Source organism: Drosophila sechellia, chromosome 3L (genome assembly GCF_004382195.2).
Source record: "Drosophila sechellia strain sech25 chromosome 3L, ASM438219v1, whole genome shotgun sequence".
Taxonomy (NCBI): Eukaryota; Metazoa; Arthropoda; class Insecta; order Diptera; family Drosophilidae; genus Drosophila; species Drosophila sechellia.
The window spans coordinates 7164342-7189517 of NC_045951.1; the positions used below are offsets into that span (position 1 = coordinate 7164342).

At 45.4% G+C, this 25176-nt stretch overlaps 9 protein-coding genes across 11 annotated transcripts in view; 4 read left to right on the plus strand and 5 right to left on the minus strand.

Annotated features, from left to right (window-relative positions):
- The window catches only part of LOC6611118 (BAI1-associated protein 3), a 45686-nt gene extending 42892 nt beyond the window's left edge, over nt 1-2794 (minus strand). Inside the window, exons 1-2 of the mRNA XM_002035639.2 lie at nt 2630-2794; nt 1867-2135 (exon numbers count right to left, since the gene is read on the minus strand). The gene's annotated coding sequence lies outside the window, so the exon portion shown is untranslated. The remainder of the gene's footprint in view (nt 1-1866; nt 2136-2629) is intronic.
- Nucleotides 2795-9947: 7153 nt separating this feature from the next.
- Nucleotides 9948-11028, plus strand: LOC6611119 (uncharacterized protein F13E9.13, mitochondrial). The gene is made up of 3 exons (XM_002035640.2): nt 9948-10082; nt 10156-10238; nt 10302-11028. The coding sequence occupies exons 1-3, from the start codon at nt 10007-10009 to the stop codon at nt 10968-10970; spliced, it is 828 nt and encodes a 275-aa protein (XP_002035676.1). The 5' UTR covers nt 9948-10006; the 3' UTR covers nt 10971-11028.
- On the minus strand, nt 10971-13261 carry LOC6611120 (FYVE, RhoGEF and PH domain-containing protein 3). Its single transcript, XM_002035641.2, has 4 exons — nt 13037-13261; nt 12414-12971; nt 11803-12356; nt 10971-11742 (listed from the first exon to the last, which is right to left on the minus strand). Exons 1-4 carry the CDS (start codon nt 13167-13169, stop codon nt 11056-11058), a joined length of 1932 nt encoding a protein of 643 aa, XP_002035677.1. The 5' UTR covers nt 13170-13261; the 3' UTR covers nt 10971-11055.
- A 223-nt stretch (nt 13262-13484) lies between these two features.
- Nucleotides 13485-16126, plus strand: LOC6611121 (RINT1-like protein). Its single transcript, XM_002035642.2, has 5 exons — nt 13485-13736; nt 13792-14619; nt 14678-14903; nt 14958-15750; nt 15827-16126. Exons 1-5 carry the CDS (start codon nt 13596-13598, stop codon nt 16011-16013), a joined length of 2175 nt encoding a protein of 724 aa, XP_002035678.1. The 5' UTR covers nt 13485-13595; the 3' UTR covers nt 16014-16126.
- An 11-nt stretch (nt 16127-16137) lies between these two features.
- On the minus strand, nt 16138-18689 carry LOC6611122 (major facilitator superfamily domain-containing protein 1). Its single transcript, XM_002035643.2, has one exon. It carries the CDS (start codon nt 18176-18178, stop codon nt 16742-16744), a length of 1437 nt encoding a protein of 478 aa, XP_002035679.1. The 5' UTR covers nt 18179-18689; the 3' UTR covers nt 16138-16741.
- A 300-nt stretch (nt 18690-18989) lies between these two features.
- LOC116801064 lies at nt 18990-19539 on the plus strand. Its single transcript, XM_032718518.1, has 2 exons — nt 18990-19212; nt 19278-19539. Exons 1-2 carry the CDS (start codon nt 19088-19090, stop codon nt 19438-19440), a joined length of 288 nt encoding a protein of 95 aa, XP_032574409.1. The 5' UTR covers nt 18990-19087; the 3' UTR covers nt 19441-19539.
- Nucleotides 19394-23308, plus strand: LOC6611123 (structure-specific endonuclease subunit SLX4). 3 transcript variants are annotated; one of them, XM_002035644.2, is made up of 5 exons: nt 19394-19486; nt 19565-20088; nt 20147-21079; nt 21140-21184; nt 21241-23308. In XM_002035644.2, the coding sequence occupies exons 1-5, from the start codon at nt 19440-19442 to the stop codon at nt 23127-23129; spliced, it is 3438 nt and encodes a 1145-aa protein (XP_002035680.1). In that variant the 5' UTR covers nt 19394-19439; the 3' UTR covers nt 23130-23308. The 3 variants fall into 3 exon arrangements, with proteins under 3 accessions (XP_002035680.1, XP_032574402.1, XP_032574401.1); XM_032718511.1 differs by having other exon boundaries at nt 21145-21184; nt 21241-21333; XM_032718510.1 differs by lacking the exons at nt 19394-19486; nt 19565-20088 and having other exon boundaries at nt 20962-21079; nt 21145-21184.
- Nucleotides 23309-23376: 68 nt separating this feature from the next.
- On the minus strand, nt 23377-24130 carry LOC6611124. Its single transcript, XM_032718519.1, has one exon. It carries the CDS (start codon nt 24106-24108, stop codon nt 23935-23937), a length of 174 nt encoding a protein of 57 aa, XP_032574410.1. The 5' UTR covers nt 24109-24130; the 3' UTR covers nt 23377-23934.
- Nucleotides 24094-25079, minus strand: LOC6611125. Its single transcript, XM_002035646.2, has 3 exons — nt 24929-25079; nt 24382-24738; nt 24094-24309 (listed from the first exon to the last, which is right to left on the minus strand). The coding sequence occupies exons 2-3, from the start codon at nt 24673-24675 to the stop codon at nt 24115-24117; spliced, it is 489 nt and encodes a 162-aa protein (XP_002035682.1). The 5' UTR covers nt 24676-24738; nt 24929-25079; the 3' UTR covers nt 24094-24114.
- Nucleotides 25080-25176: the final 97 nt, after the last annotated feature.

Here is a 25176-nt window from a genome sequence, read left to right on the forward strand (position 1 = left end):
TTTTTGTTCACTGCCCTTAAGCCATTCCCTAACAAACTTACCACAGAAACCACAACAATTGCAGCTGGCAAACAAACAGGGAATGTCAAAAACAATGCAAATAGCCCGAAAAAATAGCACAGATTGTGCAACAGCAATAAATTGCAAATAATAAAGTAGTTAGTAGCCAAAGTTGTGCGCTCTCATCGAAACTAAACATTTTACTTGCAATTAGCGTCGGAAGAATGAAATTGAAAAACAACTTGTTTGTAACCTTTATGCAAAACAGCAGCGGAAAAAGGCAAAAGTCACAGTGGCCCACGGAATCCTTTGAAGTTGCCCACATTCAGTCGCCCAGTCTAAGGACAATATTTCGAAAAATCTTTGGAATGGGCGAGCAATAAAGCACAGAAGTGGCAGCACGGCGAACGGAAGTCAAAATGGAAATTATGGTAAGAAGTACGGAACTGGACAGTCATTAAAATGGAACTGGCACACCGAATTATGTAGTTAGCGAAAAAGAAGAAATAAACAGGGAAAACAAAACGCAGCTCACCCCAAAAAGGGTGAAATATGTCGCCCGATGTTAAGTGCTTCATTTAATTAACAAAGTTGACATGAAAGCACGGTGCCACACTTTTCGTTTGTTCACCGTGCCGCCTTTTATCAATACCCTAACTTATCAAAGGTCACATCCTTTGCGGCTAAGTGAAGCTTATATTCGGAATCAATTGTTGGTGTTTGTGGGTAAAAGTTTCACGATTATTTTTAGAGCTGATTGAGGGATATATTTGTTGGTCAGAAAAATTAATCACTTTTCAGGGTATCCGAATGAACCTGCCCCATTCACAGTCCTTCAGCTTTAACTTGCCTCCTAATTGTTTGCCTTTGAAATGGAGCAAAGCCAAACAGATGGCACCACTTGAGCCGCAGCACTCATACGCCAGGTGGGCCACCATGGAATTACTTGCTTAATTTGATTTGAAATTTGCATTCCGCTACAGTTGCGTGTATGACACGGATTTTGCATAAATTTATTTAGCCAGCCGCGACTGAACATTTGCCAAATTGGAGTTGAGTTTTAATTAACTGCGGATGTAGCGAACCCATCGGCCTGTTGCTGTTTTTGTTTACGTTTTTGCTTGACAGACACTTGTTATTCTATATGCCCAACTAGACCATGCAGCACATCCAAGTCAACCGACCATAAAAACAACAGCTGCACATTTCGCAGGCAGCGTGGTTAAATGATATACGGCAGCAAATTAGACGACATATTCCATTTAATACTCGTAATACTCGTGTACGTGGCCATAATAGTTTGCTGCGATAAGGAAGCGGTGGTCATTAGATGCGCCCGAGGCATCCACATCATCAAAATATTACGGCCAGCTTGCGTGCGTTGCGTCAATATTTGTTTGCCATGATTAAAGAAAATACGCATTACGTATACGCCATGTGCGCCGTTTCGACGTTTCCGGGATTTATCCTAACAACAAATGCATCGTTCGCCGACTGAGTGCGAACATAAATATTGATTTGCAAAAATTGCGTGAATACTTTATTGCAATAATAAAACGGATTTTATATCACCTTCTTTGTCCTATGTTATTAAGCCGTGAATCAACTTTCAGCCGGACATTCGCAATCGCAAAGAGCCCTCAGGTGTTAATAATACATATATTTACTACTATATCGCACATATGTACATATGTTAGTCGTGTGTGGAATTTACAAGGATTAAATCAATAATGAAGACTGTCATGAATAATTAAAGAGCCATGAATGCTTTGGTTGTTATCATTAATTGCACTGCGAATGTCGCTGGCAGACTGTCGATTTATTAACCATTTCCAGTGAATAGTGCAAACTGTTTCAAGGACTCACCTGGTGAATGGGAATCCTTTCTTCCTTTTCGGTTGCTCTCGAGTTCGCCTTCAACTTTTATGGCTGCATAAATTGACACGCTGCTCCGTTTTGACCAGAACTCGGAATTTCTGATGCAAATTGCTGCTGCTTTCAGAATTTTTTTAACTTTTTTTTGTTAGTCTACTTCGCTCTCTTTTGTAATATTTATTTTAGCATAATTTTTGGTTGTGCACTTTTCGTTTTCGGTATTTCGCATATCGTTTTTCGTTTCTCGCTTTCCGTTTCAACTTGAACAAAACATTCAGAAGCATATTTAATGGGGCATGACCAAGGCTGAGATCGTAAAATAAATGGTTATGTCCTGTGGCCCCCAAGTGCAGTGTGGTGTAGTATGGCGTTCAGTGTGTCCGTGTGTCCGTCCTAAGTCCTATGTGGTGTATCCAGTGTGCAACAGTTGTCGTGGGTTTTTTTTAAGGGGAGTGTAATGGTTTCGGGCAAATGGATTTTTATTTTATTGCCTGGCAATAAAAGGCGAAACTGCAGGCCGCGCAACAGTTTGCAATTATGTGCAAATGCAGCGTGACATAAACGGGCGGATCCCGTCGGTTGGCCCCTTTTATCCTTCGTCGTTTAGCTGCAAGCAATTTGCTTTTAATTGCTGCTGCAGCTCCACCTCTCTCCCAATTTAATTCAATTCAATTTGTTTTAGTTGAGGGACGAGCAGTTTGCTTTGCTTGGCTTATTCGTTTCGTTTCATTTCATTTGGCACTCGCGCACTCACTTTCACACCGCCGTCGGTTTGCTCTAGGATTTTTCTTTTTCTTTTCCTTTTTTTTTTGTTTGATTCGATTGACTCCTGGCTGGGAGACTGGTCCCTCGGCTGCCGACTGGACTTCCTCTGGTGCCGCTGGGTGAATAGAGCTACTACCTTCTGCGACGCCTGCCCACAGCGAACTGAGCTGCTCCAGTTTCGGGCTTCACCTTATAAGCCGTGCATCCATCGCACTGTTGCTGCTGCTCCCGCTGCTGCTGCTGCTCCTGCTCCTACTTCTGCTACTGTGCTATCCTCAATGCGAGTCCTGCTGGCTGGCTTGGCTTCCAGCCAGCCGTTGTCCTTTGATAAGAGCTGGCAATGGTGTGCGTGAGAGCGCGAGAGCCGCAGAGAGCGAGAGTGTGTGTAGAAAGCTCAGTCTTCAGTTTTCCCCAACATCCCGACTCTCTTCAACAAAGCTCAACAGGGAGTTCTACCGTTAGGAACATTTGAATTTCAAATTTTTTCAAGATATGTAGCAAAAGTTTGTGTCAAGTTACGAATTTAAATTATTATTGTGTTTTCTCTAGCATAAATCAAAGAATTTTTAACATGGTCGTATGAAAAATAGGCCATTTGTTGTAAAAATGTTTTTTAAAAAATATTTGTATAATATTTAAGTGCACTTAATTATTATTTAAAAGCCTTAAAAATGAATTTATTAAAATTTAACATTAAAGTTCTGATAACAATATTTTTCACCATTATAAAAGGTAATTATTAGACTTTTAATAAACATATTGTGAATATTATATGCCTGTTGCACTTTCAAGAAGATTGTAACAAGTATTTATTATAGAACTATAACATAATGTCACTTTCTTGGGTAATACGAAACTTGCTCTACCAAAGCTCCGTCTGTTACTACGATTATCCGCTGCCTAATGGTGTGGGTTGGTCATGAATGAATTCCCTCCTGTTGCATATGTTTTTACGGCCAAGGATGGTAAAAGGGGGTCGAGACTTGGCCTAGAAATGGAGCATACAACCAACCGAACCACCCACCCACTCACACACACGCACACAAACATATGGCTCCCCTCTCCGTGAAGTTCAAGATGAAGGTTAGTGCCGAAAACTCGAAAAGCTGCGTCAAAGCTTTCGCTCTCGCACTCTCTCGCTCTCGCCGTTCTTTCTTTTGTCGCGCGCTCTTCAACATGTTGCTCTTGTCCGCTCCACTTCGATTTGTTTTGTTTCCTTTTTGCTTTCCACCATGGCGCCCCAAAAATTATGATGAGCTCCATCAAGCGACGGCGCTTAGCGCGCGTTGGCTTCCTTCCTTGGCCACTCACCACCCAGCAAACGCCACAATCCGAACCGAACCACTCGCATCCTGCCACTAAGGATTACACACAAAGAAAGTTCTGCAAACATATTTCTAATAAATTTCATATCAAATCATTTTCTATTAATAAATAATTCTCAGATTATTTAAAGCTAAATTCAAATAAACTGTAAAAACATTTATAGAGTGATCAACTTTATTGATTGCTTATTTACAAAAATCAGTAATATATTTTTAAAAGTAACATTTTGTAAAAAAGGAGATATGCATTTTGAAAAGCTTGTATCTTAAATTTTTTCTTTAAAAATGCATTTTTTTTTACATGATTTTTTTGAAGTGTTTACCGATAGCAACCAAAAATTGTCAATTGCGAAATTGCATCTGCAAGGGCTACACATTCCTCTTAAATACCCAAATAGATTTCCATGTTATTTAGGAATTTTGTTCCGCAATCTTAGACTCATGGTTGGCATTTTCCTTCTCCATCTGCGGCTGCCCGAATCCGAGACCGAATCCGTGCGGAACGCTCCGCCACGACGATGACCCAGAACCCCGCCTTTCGCCAGGCGACCCAATTTCATGCCTCCACGTACACGGCGCTCAGGAACGGAGAACGCAGAACGCAGATTCATCCACCGAGGTGGCGGATGGCGGATGGCGGAAGGGCAGCACTGGGAGGCAGTGTGTGTGTGTGTGTGTCCGGGCATCGAAGGCACTTTCCGTGCCCACAGATCTGCAGTCGCACCCATACCTTCCGCCTGATTGGCTTGAGGCTTTGGCATTTGTGGGTCCTGTTTGGTCCTGTGGGCCTTTGCTCCATGGAATGGAGGTGCGAATGCGACGCATTTTTGCATCATGCATTGTTGGCCGGGAGTCAACAGACGTCAGCCAGGCTGTGATTGATTGTTGGCTTGGAAGGGCATAAAAAGAATACGGATGCCATTGGCAACGGAATTAAGCAGCTTAAATATGCGACAATATCGAGGGTGTGAACAAGAGTCCTTGTCGCAGGACTGCGGGTGCTTGGGGTGGCAAGTGTGTACTTCGTAACTAACTATTCTCGTTGCTCTCTTGGACTGTGAAAATTATAAAAGTTTTGTGCGACTCTCCTGCTTGCCAGCTATCTTTTCTTAATTTGAGTTGGGCCAAAGCAGCCAAAGTTGTTCGCTGTAAATGATGTGAACTTTTGAACTTTGATTGGTTGCCCCGAATACACACACATACACATACACAGACAGGCGGTGAGGATTGCACACCTTCAAGCGCTTTAATTTTAGGATTAACCCGCTTTTAGTTTGGCTTTTGTATATTGTGTAATTAGTTTAGATATAAAGCCGAGATTAAATTACAATAATTAAAATGCCAACACAGTAAAGTATGTAATTATTTCAAGGGTTAGCTAGCTTGGCTTCGAAATCCGTAAAGAGCTTACAGAATTAATTCATTAAATTCGGAATAAAAAACTGAATGTTTAGTTTATAGAAAAGCCGCCATATTATCCCACACACAGTGGCTGGAATTATATTGCAAAGCAAGGCAAACAGAATGTTGCGTGATTAAAAGTCCAAATAGCCAAGCAAATGCCTCAAATACCCGACCCACTTGAATGGAATGCAAATTCTATCCTTTAGGAATTTCAGCAGAATGCATTTGCCCAGCTTCATTAGTCGGCTGGGAAAGACAAAAGCCGGCTGCATGGCAGCTCCATTTTAATACCTGCTTGCCTTTTAAGACCAGGATAAAGCGAGGCTTAAGGCTGCTGTAAAAGGAGTCGTCGACTGTCGGGCAGGGAATGCAAATTAAATGGAAGGGAAAATGCTCTTGAAGTGCCACTGATTTGCAGAACGATCAACTCAACCACCGACACAAATCACTTTCACTAATTATCCCTGCCCACTGATGACTATCTATGAAGTCCGGCTTAAAAGCTAAAGGACACGCAGAAAAAAGCAAGCGCAGCTGATATATTAAGTTCTTCTTTCCTTAATGCAGGGAATTATAATGTGTGTGTGCCATGTTCTAGTTGGTTTTGACTCCTCAGATACAGTATCTGTATCTGTAGTCTCGCTTCGTTCTGCAGCGAAATCCAATAAATAAAAGCGAAATGAAAAAGCATAGTATACTTTTGCGGGCAGTTCAAGGTGCGACAATTTGTTTTTGGCTGACCAAGATAAAGCGAGTCCGATAGTCCAACTAGCCATGTCTGGAGCAGTGGCCACTCCCCGAATCCAGCTGTCTGCTCATCGGGTTTATTCTTCTTCCTTTTTTTTTGGTACTGGGTGCGCCAACGTATATTTGCCACCTGAGGTCACGAAAACGTCGCTTATTCTCTCCGGCTGTGGCTTAGTTTAATTAAAGTTCTCTTGAAAATTCGACGTTGTTCGTATTATGGCCTATTTGGTTGGCCTGTCTGCCTGGACTGCCTGTCAGTTGAAACGGCGAATTGAGTAATTTATTTGCTCCCTGAGCAGCTGCAGCAAATTGTGCACACGTGGCGTACACGTGTTGTTCGCCTTTAATTGTTCGTGCAGCGCTTGCAATTTCAGTTTATGGCATCATTTGCACTCTCCTCCTTGCGCTTTGTGGCATATTTATATTTTCATAGCCAAAACAACCAAGTAAAAAGTTGTCTCTTGTTTTTTTTTTTTTTTGCTCAGCTCTTCGGCGTCTGCAAACTTTTTGTCACCTAAATCATTTAGTGGAATATTGCGGGGGCTGTAAAGCAGTCAACATTAAACGAAGTGCCTGGTAAGCACCAACCGCTGAGAAATGGTGAAAATTTAGCACTGCTCATTATGGAAAGAGCCATAAAGTGGGTTAAACTGCGAAGGTGCAAGACATTCAGTCTGAAAAAATATGGCTATAACGCGGGCGAAGTTTCGAGTCTTAAAGGTGTCGCCAAAAGTTAATATTTACTGATGCATTTGAATAAATTTACAAAAAAATGCAAATTGCTTAGTTTATAATATGATTAAAAAGTTTGAAGTTCCGGAAACTAAACCTTTGTTGTCAGTTTGCAAAAGCACTTAGCTTTTCTATGAATTTGACCGGCTACTTTTTTATTTTAATTTGTATAAATATGGCTTTAAGCTGTAGTTTTAATTAATATATATTCTAAGAAAGACTCCAGATTTTAAATTAAAAACATGAGTGCTTAGCTATGTAAACTTAAACAGATAATGCTTCAATATATCAGCTCCCTTAAGGTAAGTACCTCGATTTGCAGTTTTGGCCGCTTACAAGCCGCCCCTGTGCACACACATTTTGGCCATGTTTTCGCTCATTTAGCAATTTGCAGTGCAGCCTGGTTGCGTGTTGGCCATATTACCCCCACCCTCACTTGGCTGGCCAATGATGATCGATGCGCTGCCGGTGGCGTTCAGGAGTTATGGCCACCGATAGCGACAGCACGCACATTTCGCAGGAACGTCGCGACGATGTCCTTGCCCTTCAGCATTTGGCCGGCCGACGTGGCTCGCATGAAAATTGGTAATATTCACTCGATTTATTGACTAATTGCATTTACACTGGCTAATGAAAAACGCTCAAATGCCAAATAAAATGGCAAATTTATCAAATTCTCTCACGCGCCCATCGAGTCCTTCGTCCGGCGACAGCTCGGAAAATCAACGTCGCCGAATATTTTAAATGTTAATTTGTAAAATGGTCGCCGCTGATTCGACAATGATAAAGAGCTTCTCCCACGTTGAGCGGCATTAGGTGTAAAAATGTAATTTACGCGGAGATTAATGGAAAACTCGTTAGGCCGACTTCCGACTGGAGTTTTCCTTCTTTTTTTAGGGGGTTCTAGTTTCGCCAGGACGACGACTGTCTCCTGTCAAATGAATGTCGGCAAGTTTTTGCGGTCAGGAAAATGGGCTACCTTGCTACCCAACTGTTTCAACCAATCTTCTGCAGTTGACAGTTGAGGGAAAGATTCGGAGTAGTAGGAGCAGGCTGAATGCTGGTGAAGGAACGCTGGCAATCCACGACTGACGGCAACTTTTCAATTAGAGACTATAAAAAGTTTACCCTGCTGCCTGCTAAATAATTCAATTGTTTTCGGCCCCGTCCACATGGCTATCAACATGGCTTGTTTTTGACTTTTGAAGAGCCTTTTGTTATTGCACAATGCGTTATATATTTTATGCACTTGCAGCCGGGCAGCTTAATTAGTGCGAATTCGAGAAGCTCTCCCTTTTGTCAAAACTTCCATCAGTTGGTCAGTAATTGGTTCTTTGGCCTCGTCAGCATAAGGTTGGCATTCAACTCGGCACTGAAGAAAATATAATTAGAAGTACTATATGTTACACTGAAACAGCAAATCATCAAATGTTAATTCCAAAATGTTAGATTAAAACCTAATAAATCCAATTTAAAATATGTTTTTAACTTGACCGCATATTTTTCAAACCTTGATAGATAATAAATCCTTGTTTTGATTTTCCTTTAGTGCTTTTATCATGCACTCCGCTCCGCAAGCTAATTAGAAAAAGAAGGGTCCTGCTGGGGGTTCGTGATGGGAGGATATCCTGGACATTATGTTTTCTGTTTGCCATGCCGTGCGGTGCAGACAAACATACAGATGAAGGTTGTTAGCAGCTCGCATAATCAAGGGCGGGGACACAAAAGGCAAACACGGAAACAACTTGTTGCAACTACAAGCCGAACAAAGTGGGTACCCACACACACACACACACATACTCATGTGTGTGAGGCGACGCCAAAGGACACAGATCCTGCGGACCAGCTGGGGAAATGGGAACTGGTGCGGCGGAAGTGGGCTGGAAGTGCGAAAGGACACTTGGCTCAGATTATAAATTATTTATACTGTTTGCCAAACAGGTAAAGAGTTTCCACTTGGCCCAGGATATTTGCACAGGTCCTTTGCGGAGCGAAACGAAAGTCGATTTAATCAGCAAGCCAGGATAAAAAAAATTCCCAATGTATTTCAGCTAGGAGCAAACATATTTCTTTTCCATATCAATTAAGCTGGCATATCCTGATTGTATGCCGTGTTCAACTTTGCTCGACTTTGCTGGCCAATCAGGTGCCAAACAAAATTCAATTAGATTGCACATTCTTATGGGAACTCGATCAATCGGAACCGCAGCAGTGGAGTCCATTTACAACAATCGTTTTTACATATTGCAAACAGGACAAAGCGCAATTGTTGCTGGCACAAAGAACATCGCAGAACATCGATGGCGAGGAAAACAATGACGAGCAAACAAACAAATGGCGACGGGTTACAGGGTATGGGTTATGCAAATCGAAGGTGGAGAAGTACGCACGCTTTGATAATTGAAATTCTGTCGCGCACATAGTACGTTTCCGCTGGGCCCAACCAGTTAGGAGCACATCCTATATACCACACCCACACCACCACATACCCTTACCATTCCAGCCCAACCCCACCCACTGCAAACCAAATCAAACTCAAGGACGACGGGCTCCTGGCGCCTGAAACAATGTAATTGAGTGGCGACAGGAACAAAACAGAAGCTGTGCCACCGCCCAAATGGAGAAGCCTTTCATTCGGCGAGACTTTGTAGGCGGATTTCCCCAGTTACTATTCCCAGTGCCTCTTTCCCGGCTGCTTTCAGTCCACTTCCGGTTTCCTTGCCGCCGATAGCGGTCCTCATTGTTACGCCAAAGTGTCATAATTGTTTTCGCTGGCACTCGCCACTTATTTAAAGTGCTACTTCGTGATGTTGTTGTTTTCGATATAAAAAATAATAGATTTTTTAAATGATTTTCAGTACTTAAAAGGGGCAAAGTGTATTATTCAAAAAATCATACTTTAAAAAGTATTTAAGTACTTAAAAATTAAAAATAAATTAAAAAAATAAACATTTTTATTTAAATATATAAGAAACTGTTTTATATGAATATTTAGAAACAATTTTAATAATTTTTTTTAATTTATAGCTTTACTTTGTAGCTAATTAATTTACCAAAAAAAACATAAACAAATGTCATCCATCCCTGGTTTGCTTATCAGCTGTTTACCGGCAAACTACTTTGGTTTTCCAACCATTTGCTTCGCTTTAAAATCAAATATGCAACGATTCCTGAAGGTATTCAACCAGCAAACATGCAAAGTAATCGGCATGATACACGTGGATGCGCTGCCAGGTGAGAGAGGCTAGACCAGAGCCTCAGTAACCACCAAATCCGATTGCTACTAATCCGGGAACCACAACACCAGGAACACCACGATACGCCGGCAACTGGAAGCAGACGATTGAAAAGGCCATCTACGAGGCGAATCTGTACAAGAAACACCAACTGGTAGGATGTACATACATAAGTAATATTCCATTCTGTTTAAACTGACTGCAAGTCCTTTTGCAGGATGCTGTGCTCATAGAGAACATGCACGACATCCCCTATGTGCCGGAGCGTCTTCTTGGCGCCGAGATAGTCGCCTGCATGACTCGGCTGGGGCGGGCGGTGCGCGATGTGGTCCCCCAGGAGATTCCGTGTGGTGTCCAAGTGCTCGCCTGCGGCAATAAACAAGCACTGGCCATTGCCAAAGCCAGTCAGCTGCAGTTTATTCGCGCCGAGGGATTCGTCTTTGGCCACGTGGCGGATGAGGGCTTCACGGATGCCTGTGCGGGCGATTTGCTGCGCTACCGGAAGCTCATCGATGCCGAGGATGTGCTGATCTTCACGGATCTGAAGAAGAAGCACAGCTCACATGCCATAACCGCCGATGTCAGTCTGTTGGAAACGGCTCATGCGGCAGAGTTCTTTATGACCGATGGTATCATCATCACGGGAACAGCAACGGGTCATGCAGCCAGTCCAGAAGATCTGCAGCATCTATCCGGCAGGGTGAAGGTTCCACTGATAATTGGCTCTGGAGTAACCAGGGATAATATCGACAGTTACTACAAAGATGCACACGCAGTGATAATTGGGTCGCATTTTAAGCGAAATGGCAACTGGCTGGAGGAGATCAGTGAACCAGCTGTGGATGAATTCATGAAAAAGATTTGCCAACTGCGGCACTCGAAATGATTACAATTGTTAATGGATTTATTGATGTGTATAAATGTTGTAAACGATGATATATGTATACGATTCAGTTTGATGTCATCTAGTTCTAGAATAGATTTGCAAAGAAATCATAAATTCGCTCACGCAAAGAGGTGGGTTTTAGGGCGGAAGACGACTCGCTGGAGAAAGCAAAGGGCTTCTCGACCAAAACCGGAGACACTGCATCCAAGGTGTCGTCGAACTTGACGCGCTTTTTCTGCGGCGGCGTGCAGATCTCCTCATGGCTCTTCAAATGCACGGGGAACATATTGTCCCCGTTGAACAGATCCTCTCGCTTCACAAATGTTGGTATGGTGTTGTCCACATTGTGGGCCCTGAAATATGATTTCGAGTCGGAGTAGCGACTGGCAAAGCCGTAGCTTGGATCGTGATCATTGTTGGGCGCCGGTACATTGCTGCGTTTGAGGATGCCGCGCACATTGGCTACCTTGTCCCCGGCAGCAATCTTTTTGTACAACTTTGAGATGCGATTCTCCTTGCTGGCGTACTCTCCTGGTCTACCCTGCTGGTGGCGCATCTGAACTGCCGGAGGCGCTGGAGGAGCTGGTGGTGGTGGTGCAACACGTTTCATGGGAAGTGAGGAGGTGGAGGAGGCCTTTGCCATTGGATTGGAATTTGGAGTCCTCAAAATTCCACTGGCCACTTTTCGCTTTCGAGAAAAGCAAGCACTGTCCTCAGTCTCTTCTTCGGAATCCGTGCTGCGATTCTTATTGCGGAAAACCGTCTCATATTCCTATAGTGTTTTAAAAAAAAATGAGTGTTTATCTTGTTATTGTGACTATTTGGTACTCACGCATTTGCGCTTATTGGGACTCAGTACATAATCAGCGCCGAACTTCTTCATATCCTTCTTGCGTATGGGCGTTCTTTTGCTCGAGTCCTTCCGCAGTGTCTTTCGACACTGAACGTGCAGATCAATGGCATCGCGGATGAAGCCCACCCAAGTGCGCGACAGCTGAACATCGCCGCTACCGAAGATTATGCCATCACTTTGGCAAGTTAGCTTAAAGTTGCCCGGCAGCATTTCGTACACTTTGCACTTTTTCAACGGAAAAATGCAGCAACACTCCAATGAATTTTCCACAACGGTGTTGGGCGCACGTTCCTTGATCATCTTGCAGTACATAAAGATGTCGGACATGAGAACACAATACCGCTTGATTTCCGTGCCCTTGTGAGTGATCTTCTGCAGTACGCCCTCCTTGATTACCCGTCGCGAGGGCTTCACAATGTTCGGTGTGCGATTCACCAAGGAGTTCTGCAAATGAATCAGATACTGGGTAATTTCCTGCTCCTCTACACAGGTGTTTATGTGACTGGCGGTGGCCTCGATCTCCTTGACGGATTCTGAAAGGATGAGCGCAATTATAAGATATCTGATTAACATTAACTTGAAGATCATACCTTTCAACAACTTATAGTCAGCATCTGCGGGACTCGTGTAGAGCAGAACCTGCTCCAGAAGAAGCTTATACCGCGGTACCCGCTGGATGGGCACAATCATCAGAGAGTTTAGCTTGCGTTGCACCTCCGGACGACTCTCAGTCTGCTCCAGAAACTTTCGGAACACCGGATTCTTGCTGATCAAATCCTGAATGATGAACAGAGCTCCGCGGTAGTCAAAGGCGTACACCGAGTACAGCTTGAAGAATGGTGCCATTTTCAGGAATGCGTGCGCAACATTCTCCATGTTCGCCTCCAGTTCGCGCAGGAATTCTCCGTTCAGATTGTGAATCATCTCGATTTGACCGAAGAGCAGCGTGTGATTGGAGCAATCGATGATAGCCTGTTCCTTCAAGGGACGCACAAAAAAGTTCATCAGCAGCTCCAGCTGCTCCAGATACGATTTCTCCGACGAGATGATCTCCTGGATGGCCTGGCGCCGGAAACCCAATCGTTTTCCCGCTTCCGGATTGGGTGAGCCAATGGGACTGCTATTGTTGCTGTCCAGCATGGAGCAAACTGCACGAAGCGAATATTCACCATTAGTTGTTGAACACCTGGCGACGCCTTTGTATGCTGCTCACCTTTCCTGCGCGACTTGGCGGTTAGAAGATTCCGCTCCTGCAGCACCTGCCGCAGTTCCCGGCTGAAGCTGAGAGGTGTTTGTGGCGAGGAAATGAAGCCATTCCCGTATCCTTTCTGCCTGGGCGTAAACATTTTCCAACCGACTTTCTGGAAAGAAGATCTAAAAAGAAAACGACGCCACACCTGTTCAATTTGAACAATGCCGCTTCTGCAGTGTTACCGTTTGTGAGTGGCAGCCACACTAGCAACTGTGAGACCGCATTGGCGAGGGGAGATAGAAGAGTAGAAAAAAGTTTACCACAATATAATACTATCTTATCAATATTTGTAGCTCCCTATTTATCGTGACAGCCAGTTATTTGATTATTATAGATATTATAAAAATTGTAATATCAAATTAATTTCATTTAAAACTTTTGTGCCCGCAAATTAATTGCACTAGTCGTGCCTATTGTTTTGCGACATGGTCACACTAGCTCAACTATTTATTTTTTATACGTGGTTCGTGGCCCGTTTAGCTTTTAATTTAAATGTTGTTTTAGCTATTACTGCACCGAAATGCATGCAGAACTCAGCGAAATGGAGTTGCGCATAGTGGCGCGACTAAACGAGGAGATCGGAAAGGATGCCAGCCAGCTGCACCGGGCCAGTCACCTCGTTAGTCACTACAAAGAGCACCTCCAAATTTTGTCCCAAACGGTAGGACGATTATCTATCTATCTAGATCACGATTTTGATCCATATAATTTAAAAGCTTGACTACGAGGATCCCCAGAACGTGTCCTGCTTCAAAACCGCCTTCCAATGCCAGCAACAGGTTTGCGAGAGCATAGACTTCGAGCTGGAAAAGCTGGCTCACTTCGAAGACAAGCTGAAAAGGAAGCTCATGGAATGCCAGCCCGTGCTTGAGGGAGTGGCGGAGGATTTGGACAAGGTGCGACAACTGCAGCAATTGCAACAGTATCTGCTCCTGGTGCAGGACATTCAGGAGATAAGCGCTGCCCTGGGCAACGCCATCAATGGCAAGGACGAGGACAAACTGGTTAATATCTACCTAACCCTCTACGAGGGCAACGACTGCGAGCACAGCGTAGTGGGTCGCCTGCATGCTGTGCAGGCACAGTCGCTGAAATCCTTTGCCGAACGCACTGCCATATACTGGCACAAGCTGCTCCTCAAGCGGCTGTCCAGCGAATTCGAGGCTGTACTGAAGAGCATGCGCTGGGCGCATCTAGAACAGCAGGCCCTCAACTATTCTTCCGCACGAGACACTGCCAAGGCGCAGCTGCTAGCGGAGTACATGTTCCTTATCAAATCTCCAGCCGAAGAGCGGGCGCCACTGCAAAGCATCACACCCAGCATCGTGTGCCAGCCCATCAACCGGGTGGTGCAGCTCCTATTGGCGCCGTATCGCCAGCGTTTCCAATTTCACTTCACAGGCACCAGGCAAACCAATAGATTAGACAAGCCCGAGTGGTTCTATACGCAAATTCTCAACTGGGGCAAGGAGACGCATTTCTTTGTGGGCAAAACATTTCAGCCAGCTGCCATTAAAGCGGGTAAGCTGGACTACAATCTCAGGGTAAGTGTCTCGGTGTCTTACTAGAACACTCAAGATTCTAATTGTGATCCTCTTTTAGCTGGAGTTTATTCGAGGTCTGGTGCAGTTAGCCATTGAAAAGTTGGCGGTGGACATAGAACAGATTGCCCAGGACGAGATACTATTTGCCCATCTGCTTGATGAGACGCTGGCCTTTGAATCCGAGTTACGCGAAACATTTGGGTATCCTGCTAGTTTTCCCAGCGCGATTTCTGTCATCACTCAACCGATGTATTTGCTACGCTGGATTTCACTGGAAGAACGATGTGAGATAAGGTCTCTGCCCTCGATTGCTGTTATTTAATAATGTGCTTACCTAGTTTGTGCGGAAAAAATGGATGACATTCTGCAGGCGGAGACACCATTCCAGCTAATCGATCCCAACACATTCGAGAACGATTTGAAAATCCCCAAGTGTGCGGATCAGTTCATGCGACTGCTGGACGCTATTAAGGATCGTTACTATGGGCTGATTCAACCGGGCCACCAGCTGCAGTTCCTGCACCTGCAACTGGAGCTGATCGATAGCTTCCGACAACGCCTGGTGCAACTGCACAGCAGCGGAGCGGTGCCAAGCATTCCCATACTGAATGCCATCAACTATTTGGTAATGGTGCTCCGTGAATGGGGCGAAAACGTGCACTATCTGCACCTGCATGCGGCACTTGCCGGTCCAAATGCCACGGAGATTAATTCAGTGTTCGAGCATGCCGTCGCTGAGTTGGAGCACTGGGCCAGACAACTAATGCGGAATATGGCCACCAAGGCAACCAATGAGATGAAAGCGAAATCGATGAGCTATCGCCGTGATGCGTGGCCAACCATGCCCGAACAAAACAGCCGGGAGCCGTTCATCCTTTCGCCCAGTGGTGGCGAAATGTTCCAGGTGCTGGTCACGCTGCTACACAATCTGGAACGGGAACTCTCCTCCAATCTGTTCGCCCAAACGCTCCGTTTGATAGCCCATCAAATCGATGACTTCATGCTCGAGAGCATGGTCATGAACACGAAGTTCTCAGCTGCGGGAGCAGCGCAATTCAATTATGACATGACACGCAATTTATTCGCGCTCTTTGGACAGTATACACGTCGTCCCGAGCTGCTCTTCAAGCGGTGAGTCATCTCTGCATATGCTATGGTGCACAATAAACATAAATCTGACACCTTTCACTCCCATTCGATTCGCCAGAACACACGATGCCTGCAAGCTGCTGGCGGCGGCACGAGGAACAGCTTTGTTGCTGCTGGAAGCGCTGCGTGGTAATCAATCGGTGGAGGAGAAGACGAAGCCGCTGAGGGAGCTGCATGTGCTCAGCATGGACAGCAAGCAGTGCATTGAGGTTCTGGAGCGGAGGACGGACATAAAGATGTTTTAGGCGATGGAAATTAATTTAAGCTAGTTAATTGGGCCCTAGGAACTTTTGAAACGATATACAACGTTCAGACACCGTTTTTTTGCGAAATAAAATCATTAACACCCAAAATGAAAGTTAAACGATGTTTATCGTAATTTACATTCATTTTATTTGAAGAAAGGCATGTGTATAAACAAAGTTATCATGTCGGAGATTTAACCAGGACACAGTTTCGAACTCGTGCGAATGCTAGTAACAAACGACCAAGTTGTATAAATGAAATTTAATTTCGAGTACATATTTACAATTAAATAGCAATTCGTTTCCCTAGGCGCACAAGTCTTGAATGTTGTTTGTGATAATTAAACATTTAGTTGGAATTGGGGTCTCAATTTTAGTTTAATTTGTAAAACGTTGACAAAAAAACATGCGGTAACTTTAATAATAATAAATTGCTCTAAAAATACATAGCGTAAAATAGCATATAAACCGGCCTGATCGGGCTCGAATCGCATATCAATACTGATTCATGGCTGATCAGGGCGTATTGTATATCCCTATCGTCGGATGACAAACAATTGCAGTTAGTAAATACCAATTTGCGACCCGAGACGCACATCACACATCATCATCACATCGCGGAACGGACCAAGGCGCATTGCCCGCAGAGAGTAACTTTTATGTCTACACTAAATAACCGATAATAATCCGATCTGCGGGTGCCGTTCGCTCCTTTGTATCCCCCCTTTCTATTCAAAGTTCTGATAATTCTCGGCGCTGACGAACTGTGCCCGTTGCTGGGGTGTCATGTTGAGATTACCGCGGTGCTTGTTGTTGTAGGCCCAGATGACGCCGGTGGAGATCAGAGCAATGGTCAGCCAGCCCATGAAGAACAACTGCAGCCACATGTGCTCGCCGCCGCTGTTATCCACGATGATTCCAGCCACGATAGTGATGACCGCCAAGCCAAGATTCTGTATCGATTGGCAGAAGCCGTAGGCCGTGCCCAATTGGTATTCCGGAATGATGAGAGCCACCAGAGGCCACAGGCTAGCGGCCAGCATGGAATACGACAGTCCCATGATGATCATGCCCACATAGGGTGTCAGCTGGGTGAACGTAAGCAGGGCATGGGCTCCAATGGTGGTCAGTGTCGCTGTGAACACCCAGGTCACATTCCTGCCCAGTTTGTCGATGATGAAACCAAAGACCGGAGACGATACGGCTGCAATTAGATACACCAGCGAGTCCACGGTGTTGGCCTCAGCAGGCGAAAGCCCGAAGCGATCAACAAAGAAATTCTGTCCGAGGGCAATGAATGGAAAGATGGCCACATAGTAGGCGACGCAAATGATGGATACCATCCAAAAGGGTGCTTTGAACGAGAAGACATCGGTGAGTTTCGGTATCTGTCCAGCCGGGTTGTTGTTACGCTGCAAAATCCGCTCGGCCCTCTTGTCCATCCAGCCGAGGATGAGGGCACAGGTCATCGACATCACACAGGTGAGTGTAGCCAGCAGTAAGACGACGCCCAGAGCGGTATGTCCCTGGTAAAAATTGCTCACATACTCATAGATGGGCTGCATCACCCAGAAGTTGACGGTGCTGCCGAATCGGGCAACCGACAGCTGCAGGCCGAATACCATGTTCAGTTCCTTGCCCTTAAACCAGAGCACCGCATAGCTGTTCTGGGCCACGGCCAGTGATTCGGCGCCAATGCCGAAGATGAACCGTCCCAGGATCATCATCCAGAAGGCGTCCAGTATGCCGCCGCAGGCAAAGATCAGCTGACCCACCAGCAGGATCATCATGTAGATAATCGTGCCCAGTCGAATGCCAAACAGTCGATCGATCAGGAAACCGCCCACAAAGCACAGGACGACATTGGGCCACGAATAAATCGAGTAGATGAGCGTGAACTGGGAGGAGGTCAGGTGAAGATCTCGCTTGAAATAGTTCTGCAGGGCGCCGGGTGCATCGTAACAGAAATACGAGCCGAATCCCAGCAGGCACATAAACACCAGAGCCATGAACCGGTGGCTCGTGCTCGAGGGCATGCAGCAGCCGCCGGACGGAAGGCTCAGTTCATTGTCACGCCGACCGTCCCGACTGACCACTTGGTCCTCCTCCGTCGGTTGCGACACCTCCTCATTGTCCACGATGCGTTCCTCGTCCTCGCGCGCCATCTCCACTCAACGCTGGCACAATCCGCACTGACCAGTTGGATGGGGGGCCGATTCCCGCAGAATGGGCGTATGCAAAACTATGTGATACGATTAATCGGCTTTCTGATTTCCTGTCGCAATTGTTTTTTTTTTTTTTTGCTTTCGTTTTGCTCTTTTCGTTATTGCCGTTTCTGCAAAATATTTGTATCAATTTCTGCGAACGAGCGAGCGAGTTGAACTCTTCTGCTTTGTCTTTGCTTATCTCGCTGCTTTTGTTTTTGTTTACTGTACTAGTACCCTTTGTCTAACAACTATTGTTGTTGTTGGCTGTGTGGGCTAGTTAGTTGTCGCTGGGTTCATCGGTTATCAGCAGTTTTTCCACTCCACTTGCAGCTGAAGTTCGCAGTGCGGTGTTGGGCAACAAATGTTCGGTGACGTGTGCAACCGCACTTTATTGCTGATCGAATGAAACTAAATTGTTTTCTCTGCCTAATTAGCGTTAATTACGCATATACAATGGCGGGGCTGCCAACTCGCTGTAGAGCAGGGTTGTCGACGCAGCTACAGGTGCATTCAAACAGCTGGCAGGCGATAACGATCACAAATATTAATGGTATTCCTGTTTTGCTCTCCATTATAATCGAAAGTTTTCTCTAATTGATATGCAAATTTTAGTAAGCCATGCTTATTTATAAAATAGAATAATATAAATATATTTTTACGCTTGATTATATTAATTAAACCAGATAATGATTAATTGATAAACTATTTAAGTACAACTCAACGACGCAGAAATCTCTTGCATCTTGTTTTGATTTGTTTTAATATAGCCTGACAACCCTAATCCAGCAACGCCGAGTTGAAGCATGTTTTCATACTTTTTGCCGGGTAAAATGTATTTAATTATATAATTCAGCGGCCCTTGCAGCAATGGATCCCATCGACACCACCAAGCGGAAGCCCAGACGCACCTACGGCACACCATCCTACACGTATCGCAATCGATTTGCCTATGCCCTCTTGGCCGCCGGAACTGTGCTCTTCGGCATTTGGAGGTGAGTAGATCTTCGAATTTAACGTATAAATGTGGTTTTAATGCTTGCCACCGCCTCCTTTTTAGCCTGACTCCCATCCAGCGCATTGCCAACGAGAAGCTGTCCCAGGCGGTGGCCCAAACCGAACAGGAGCGCGATAGGAAGGGACTCTTTGAGTTCGGCGCACCAAGGACTTCGCAGTTCATCAAGGACGCCATTAAGGAGAGCGAGGAGCAGAGGAACAAATAATGGATCGCAAGACGCGGCGGGCCAACTTCAAAAACCTGCAGCCTCGGTAATTTTAATTGAAATAAAGGCCAATAAAATGAATGTTATTATCTAACCGAACACTTTGTTTTCCTTTCATCCGAAGTTCAACGCGAAGCACCAAAGCAGCCGCAGATACATTATCGTTATCCAACTTCTTTGCCACACCCGAAAGTGCTGAAGAAGTTCCTTCATGTCTCGCCGACATTCCTATTCAGCCCGATCCTCCTGCCCCCAAAATCAAACCAATACGTTCCAGCAATGTGTTCGAAAAACCTGGGCCCAAGCCCAAAAAGGCACCCAAGCTCAAGGCCAGCACGGGGCCATCGTCGAGTGGCGCGCGTCGCGGACGCGGAAAGAGCAAACAGCAGCCCAGCATCAGCAACTTCCTGCGCAACGAGCAGATCTTCGCAGAGGTGACCGCCCAGCATTGCATGGCGGACAACTTCAGTCCGGATGACATTGAAATGGCGCTGGCGCTGTCCAAGTCGGAGAGTGAGAAGCATGGACGCCTGCGCTTGCACGACGATGACGATGCAGTGGTTGACCTAATGGATGATGAAGATAAGTCCACAGAGAGAATACGTCATAAACTGCAGAAGTATGGCTTCCGCACAGCCGCCAAGGAAGGTAAGTAATCATATAAAGTTAAGACAGTACGACTGGACTTTCGTTTATCCCCATTTAGATTATAAATCTCTGGCGGTCCTGCCCGTAGTGGCCAGCAAAGGAGGTAGACGTGGCAAGTGGGCCAATAGGTTTACTGCCCTAACTTTAAGAAATCCGGAGGTGCAACAGAAGAAGCTCGAGGAGAAAGTATCTGCATTGCTGGGCCAAAAAGTGCGCGGAAAGGAGCCAAAGAAAGAAGACTGTTATCTGCTACCATACACTGTGATCACCGCAACGTTGAAGGAACTCAGAGCTGAGGGTGAATCTCGCATCCTTCGAGAACCAAGCGAAGGGCCCATAGATGAATTAGGATCATACTACGTAACCGACTTGTTTGAAGTTAGTCGCACGCCGGCACACCATCTTTTAAAGAATTGGGCTGCGATACAGGGAAGGGATTTTTCGCCAGAGCGTGAGACCCAAAAATGCCGCCAATTGAGGCAACAACATGAACTTGTCTACGCTGAGTTGGAACGACACTTCGGTGATCCTCAGAAGTTGCAAGAGGAAGTGATGCAGGAACTGGATGATTTGGAAAAACTCGTGGCAGAAAACATGATCGAAGATGATTCTGTAGTGATAAATATTGTGGAGGCAGAAACCTCGTCGACTGGTACCAGTCCATCTAAGGAGCCGCCGGATAAGCGTCCAAAAATGACAATGGAAGACAAGGAAAACCTGCAGCCCACAACCTCAAAAGCCAGCTTGACCGTTCCCGCCCAGTCAACCCGCTGCACCTCTCCGGATCTCTTTGCGGACTCCGAAGATGAGCCGGATATAGTAACGACTGCTATCTCCAACGAACCCGAAGACGTTAGGAATCTTTCAATGAAGGTTTACAAGAATGTCAGCATAAGTGAACGATCATCTTCGGTCGCGGAAATAGAAGTTGTGTCCAGCAATGATGAACCATCTCAAATAACCACGTATGAAGTGTTTTCCAGCGACGAAGGTGAGAATCTCCATTCATATAGACAGCACACCTCTTAAGAGTATTTCAATTTGCTTTCAGTAAAGACTGTTTCCAACGCTACGCAGGAGAAGATTTCTTTTGATGGTGAGTAAGTAAGAAAAGGTGCACGACCAAAATCTCATTCATATTTTAATTTCCAGACAAACCAATCGATGACTTCATAGACCTAACACAAGAGTTCGAAATGGTGGAATTTAATGAATCGAATCCTAGAACCCCAAACCTAATTGCCTCATCGGAAGCAGATTCCAATGTAGACAACCTAAAAGGTGATACAATTCTAGATTTTACTTCCCAGGATGTGAGTTGTCCCATCTCCAAGGAATTGTACGCAAAGTATGCCAATGTTGAAACATTCCCTGTGTGGAATGCAACAGCACAAGAGGAGGATAAAATTGAGTTTTCCTTAAGCATGGAAAGAGATTTGAAGAGTTCCGAGCAATCGTCACACCAGCTCGGCATATTAACCACTCCAAATGAGACCGAACGCAGTTCAAGCTTTAGTGAATTGAATTTCTCGAGGAACTCGCTTCGAAGGAGCGTTAGTCTATCAACGGATCTCAGTTTCAAAAGTCCGCTAAACTCATCAGCCGAGAAGATGGTCTCGCCAGCAGCTTCTCCTTACAAACAGTCGGACGCAAGTGTGGATTTAACTCAGAACAGCGATGATGAAAACGACGCAATTCTTCTCTCCGACGAGGAAATCAATTACTCCATTTGGAAGGGCAATAAGACCGTAAAGGATTTGGATATCGGGGACGATAGCTCAGACAGTTGCTTTGCATCTCCGGTATCGAAAAAGCGAGCTATCCCACAGTTCCAAACTGAGGAGGATCTGGATGCCTTCTTAATGGCCTTTTCCACGGATGGCAATGAATCACAAGATTCACATTCACCCAACAAGAGTGCTCTTAGCAAGGAGCGTGCCGAGTTCGGAATACTAGATGCTGCTCCGTCTCAACCCTTCAGTCTATCTGAACTGCAGAGTCCCGTCGGCAAAGAGAAGTCATCGGACAATGAAATCAACTGGGCAGAAGCTTCGTTTTTGGATGCACCGGCAAAGCCATTGGCACGCAGGAGCAGCCACAAATTTAACGAGCTCTTGTCGAAAATAAGCAAGCCCGCGCAAAATTCTGATGATGACTTCGACGAATTCGATCTGATGGTTTTCCAAAGCAAAAAGGAAGCCGCCTCCAGTGCTGGCGAAACAAGTGACATGCCTCGAGGATTGGATCTTTTGTTAAAGGGAGAGATTAAAACCACAGCCATATCGGAGGCAAGAGCTCTAGGCAACCAAACTCCGATTGAACCGCAGCAAGTAGATGTTGACGGTAATGTCTACTCCGTGCGTGTTTGCCACTCACCTAAGCCAGATTTCGCCACCCTCTCGGAATCGGAGATCCTCCAGCAGCTCTACAAGTACGGCATTAAGCCACTGAAACGCAAGCAGGCGGTGAAAATGCTCGAATTCATCTACAATCAAACGCATCCCATAATGAAGACGGCTGCTGTTCAGGATTTACCCGCCAGATCTGAGCCAATTGTGCGTTCCAAGTCAACTCCTGTGATTATGGAGCGACCACATTCGCAAGTATCAAAGCTAACCACTAAAACTTTGACGGCAACTGGGCCGAAAAAGGATTTCACGTTTAACGATGCCACTGGCGAGGAACTGCTGCGCTTCTCCCAATCCCTTCCCCCGAGTCTTTGCGATGACTTCGAGACCTTTGTCATGCAAACGAACGTTACCAAGAAGACGCCACAGCCGCTGGTGCCACTGCACATCGCCTGGCACAATCTCATCTGCGCCAATCCCCAACTGCACGAGAGTGTGCTCACGTACGAACCCATTGATTTGCAGGCGGTCTACTTACAATTGAAGCACATGGGCCATCGATACGATCCAAAGGATCTAAAGACCTTCTTCGACCGGCGTTGCATTATCTTTCGCTATGAACTGGGTGCTCCCGGCAAGCAAGCGGAGCGTCATGTGCGAAGACACACAAAAAAGCCTTCTAAAAGGAAGTAGATTCTACAAGCTTTGGAATTTCTTTGTACTTATACCTCACTTCGAATGCATTGAATTATTTTCTAGTATTTACCTTATACTGTATTATTGAATAAGATATTGTTATTTGGCATTTGCGGTCTAAATTTATTGTATGCAAAATTTATAAAACTCAAATACATTCAACACTTTTGTTTGAAGCATTGTTAACAATTCCTTTTTGCCATTTCAAGCTAACCACTAGCATCTATGAACAAAAGACACAATATTATTTTTGGGACCGTAGATTTATTTGATGCAACTTCAAAGTACAATATTACAAAACTAATGGACGAATACAAATGTATAGAGTTTGTAGTAGATACAAGACACTGATATGTTCATACGAGTAGAATATTGGACAATATTAAATGCAGCATCTGTGGACAGACTACCCGAAATGGGTATTAAATGTAAAAATACAATTCGATCTTACGACGCTAAAGACACTTGGACGAGTCTCTCACGAGTCTCTACGTGGAAGGCACATTGTCAGATTGCGATTAATGGAATGGAAACGGCTCGAACGAAACTAGTTGCTAATGAAGCTATTTGTACTGCATGCAAAACTGATATGGTTGGTGGGTGCAGACGGGTTAGTGGGCTCTTACAGCAGCTAGGATTAGTTTCGGGGGAGAGATATATAAGAAGCAATTCGTAGCATTGCGGGAAGTATAAGTATGTAAATTAAAGGCAGGGCTGTCCAAGAAATCACCAACAATATCGCTACTGAAAGTTGAAAAGGCATATTGATTGAATGGGATTAATGGGACACCCCTGAACAAGATTAGGCATAGCTAATCTCATGCTCGTACGTCTTTCCCCGCAGGTCCTCGTCATCGGGAAGCGCATGGTGGCGCAAACCGCACAATCGCGGTCCGTAGCGCAGCATGACAATGATAACGCCCACGATAAACAGGGCGACGGCGGCCACGGCGGGATAAAGGAAGTAAAGAGCCATTGCTACTTAGATGTCGCTCTCGCGCTTCTGCAACTCCACGTATTCCTCGCGCTGGCGCTGCTGGTGCAGAGTACGACCCTCTGGGCGTGGCGGACGCTGGTGTTGCTGCTGGTGATGATGATGGTGCGCCGAGTGCACGGGCTCCAAGTCCTCAACGCCGATGACAACGTCGTCGGGGAACACTTGCTGATGGGTTGTGGGCTAGAAGAAGTAATAGTTTCCAAACAATAAGCTACGATGTTTTGGGCTCTGGCCAAAAAACCGAAAACTCACATGGAAGCGCTGAAAGTATGAGGCGTCCTTCAGCTCAGTGAAGTCCAATGGCGGCTGGTTGTGAGGCGTGGCAGACCAAATGGAGACCAGCCAGCGATTGCCCGTGTGCCTGTCTTGCCAGTACTTGCGATGCTTGGAGCAGCAGCCCAAGATAATGTTCAGTATTATGATCGTGCCCAGGACAACCGTGCAAATGGCAATGGTCACATAAAACGGCGAGAAGTTGCCGTAGATGTGGCCCGTGAAGTAGGGATTCTTTTCGTACGCCTTGCGTTCCTCTTCGATTGTGGACATAGTCTTTCAGGGGTGTGGTTACTTGCCAGAGCCTCAATAGCCTGCTGCACAATGCTCAATGGTCTGGAGGGCAAGAGAAGAAATGCGTTCGCAATGAGAAAGCGGTTCAACCACCACGCTGCATGCCACTTGCACCCCGAAACCAATTGTCACCGATTCCAATTTGTCACATTGGGCGTGGCGTCACCAAAGTAAACTAACTAGCAGCACCTGCAGCTCCCCACTTTGCAGCTTAAATGCGGATTGCACTTACCATTTGCGCGCGATTGGTGGTCACTGAGATTGGCACAAGTCCCATTCAGGTGTGTTACGCACTTCTGCTCTTGAAAGTTATTAATTTCAGCCACTTTGCAGCTACGAAAACAACGCCCAAAAGCCAGGCTCAGTGAGCTAGTGATGGCACTTAGTAGACTCGCCGCATGGTTGCAAGCGATCGATAACCATTCATCGATCGCAAGTGCAGGTTGTGTACATTTTTTACTGCATAAATTTAGGCATAAA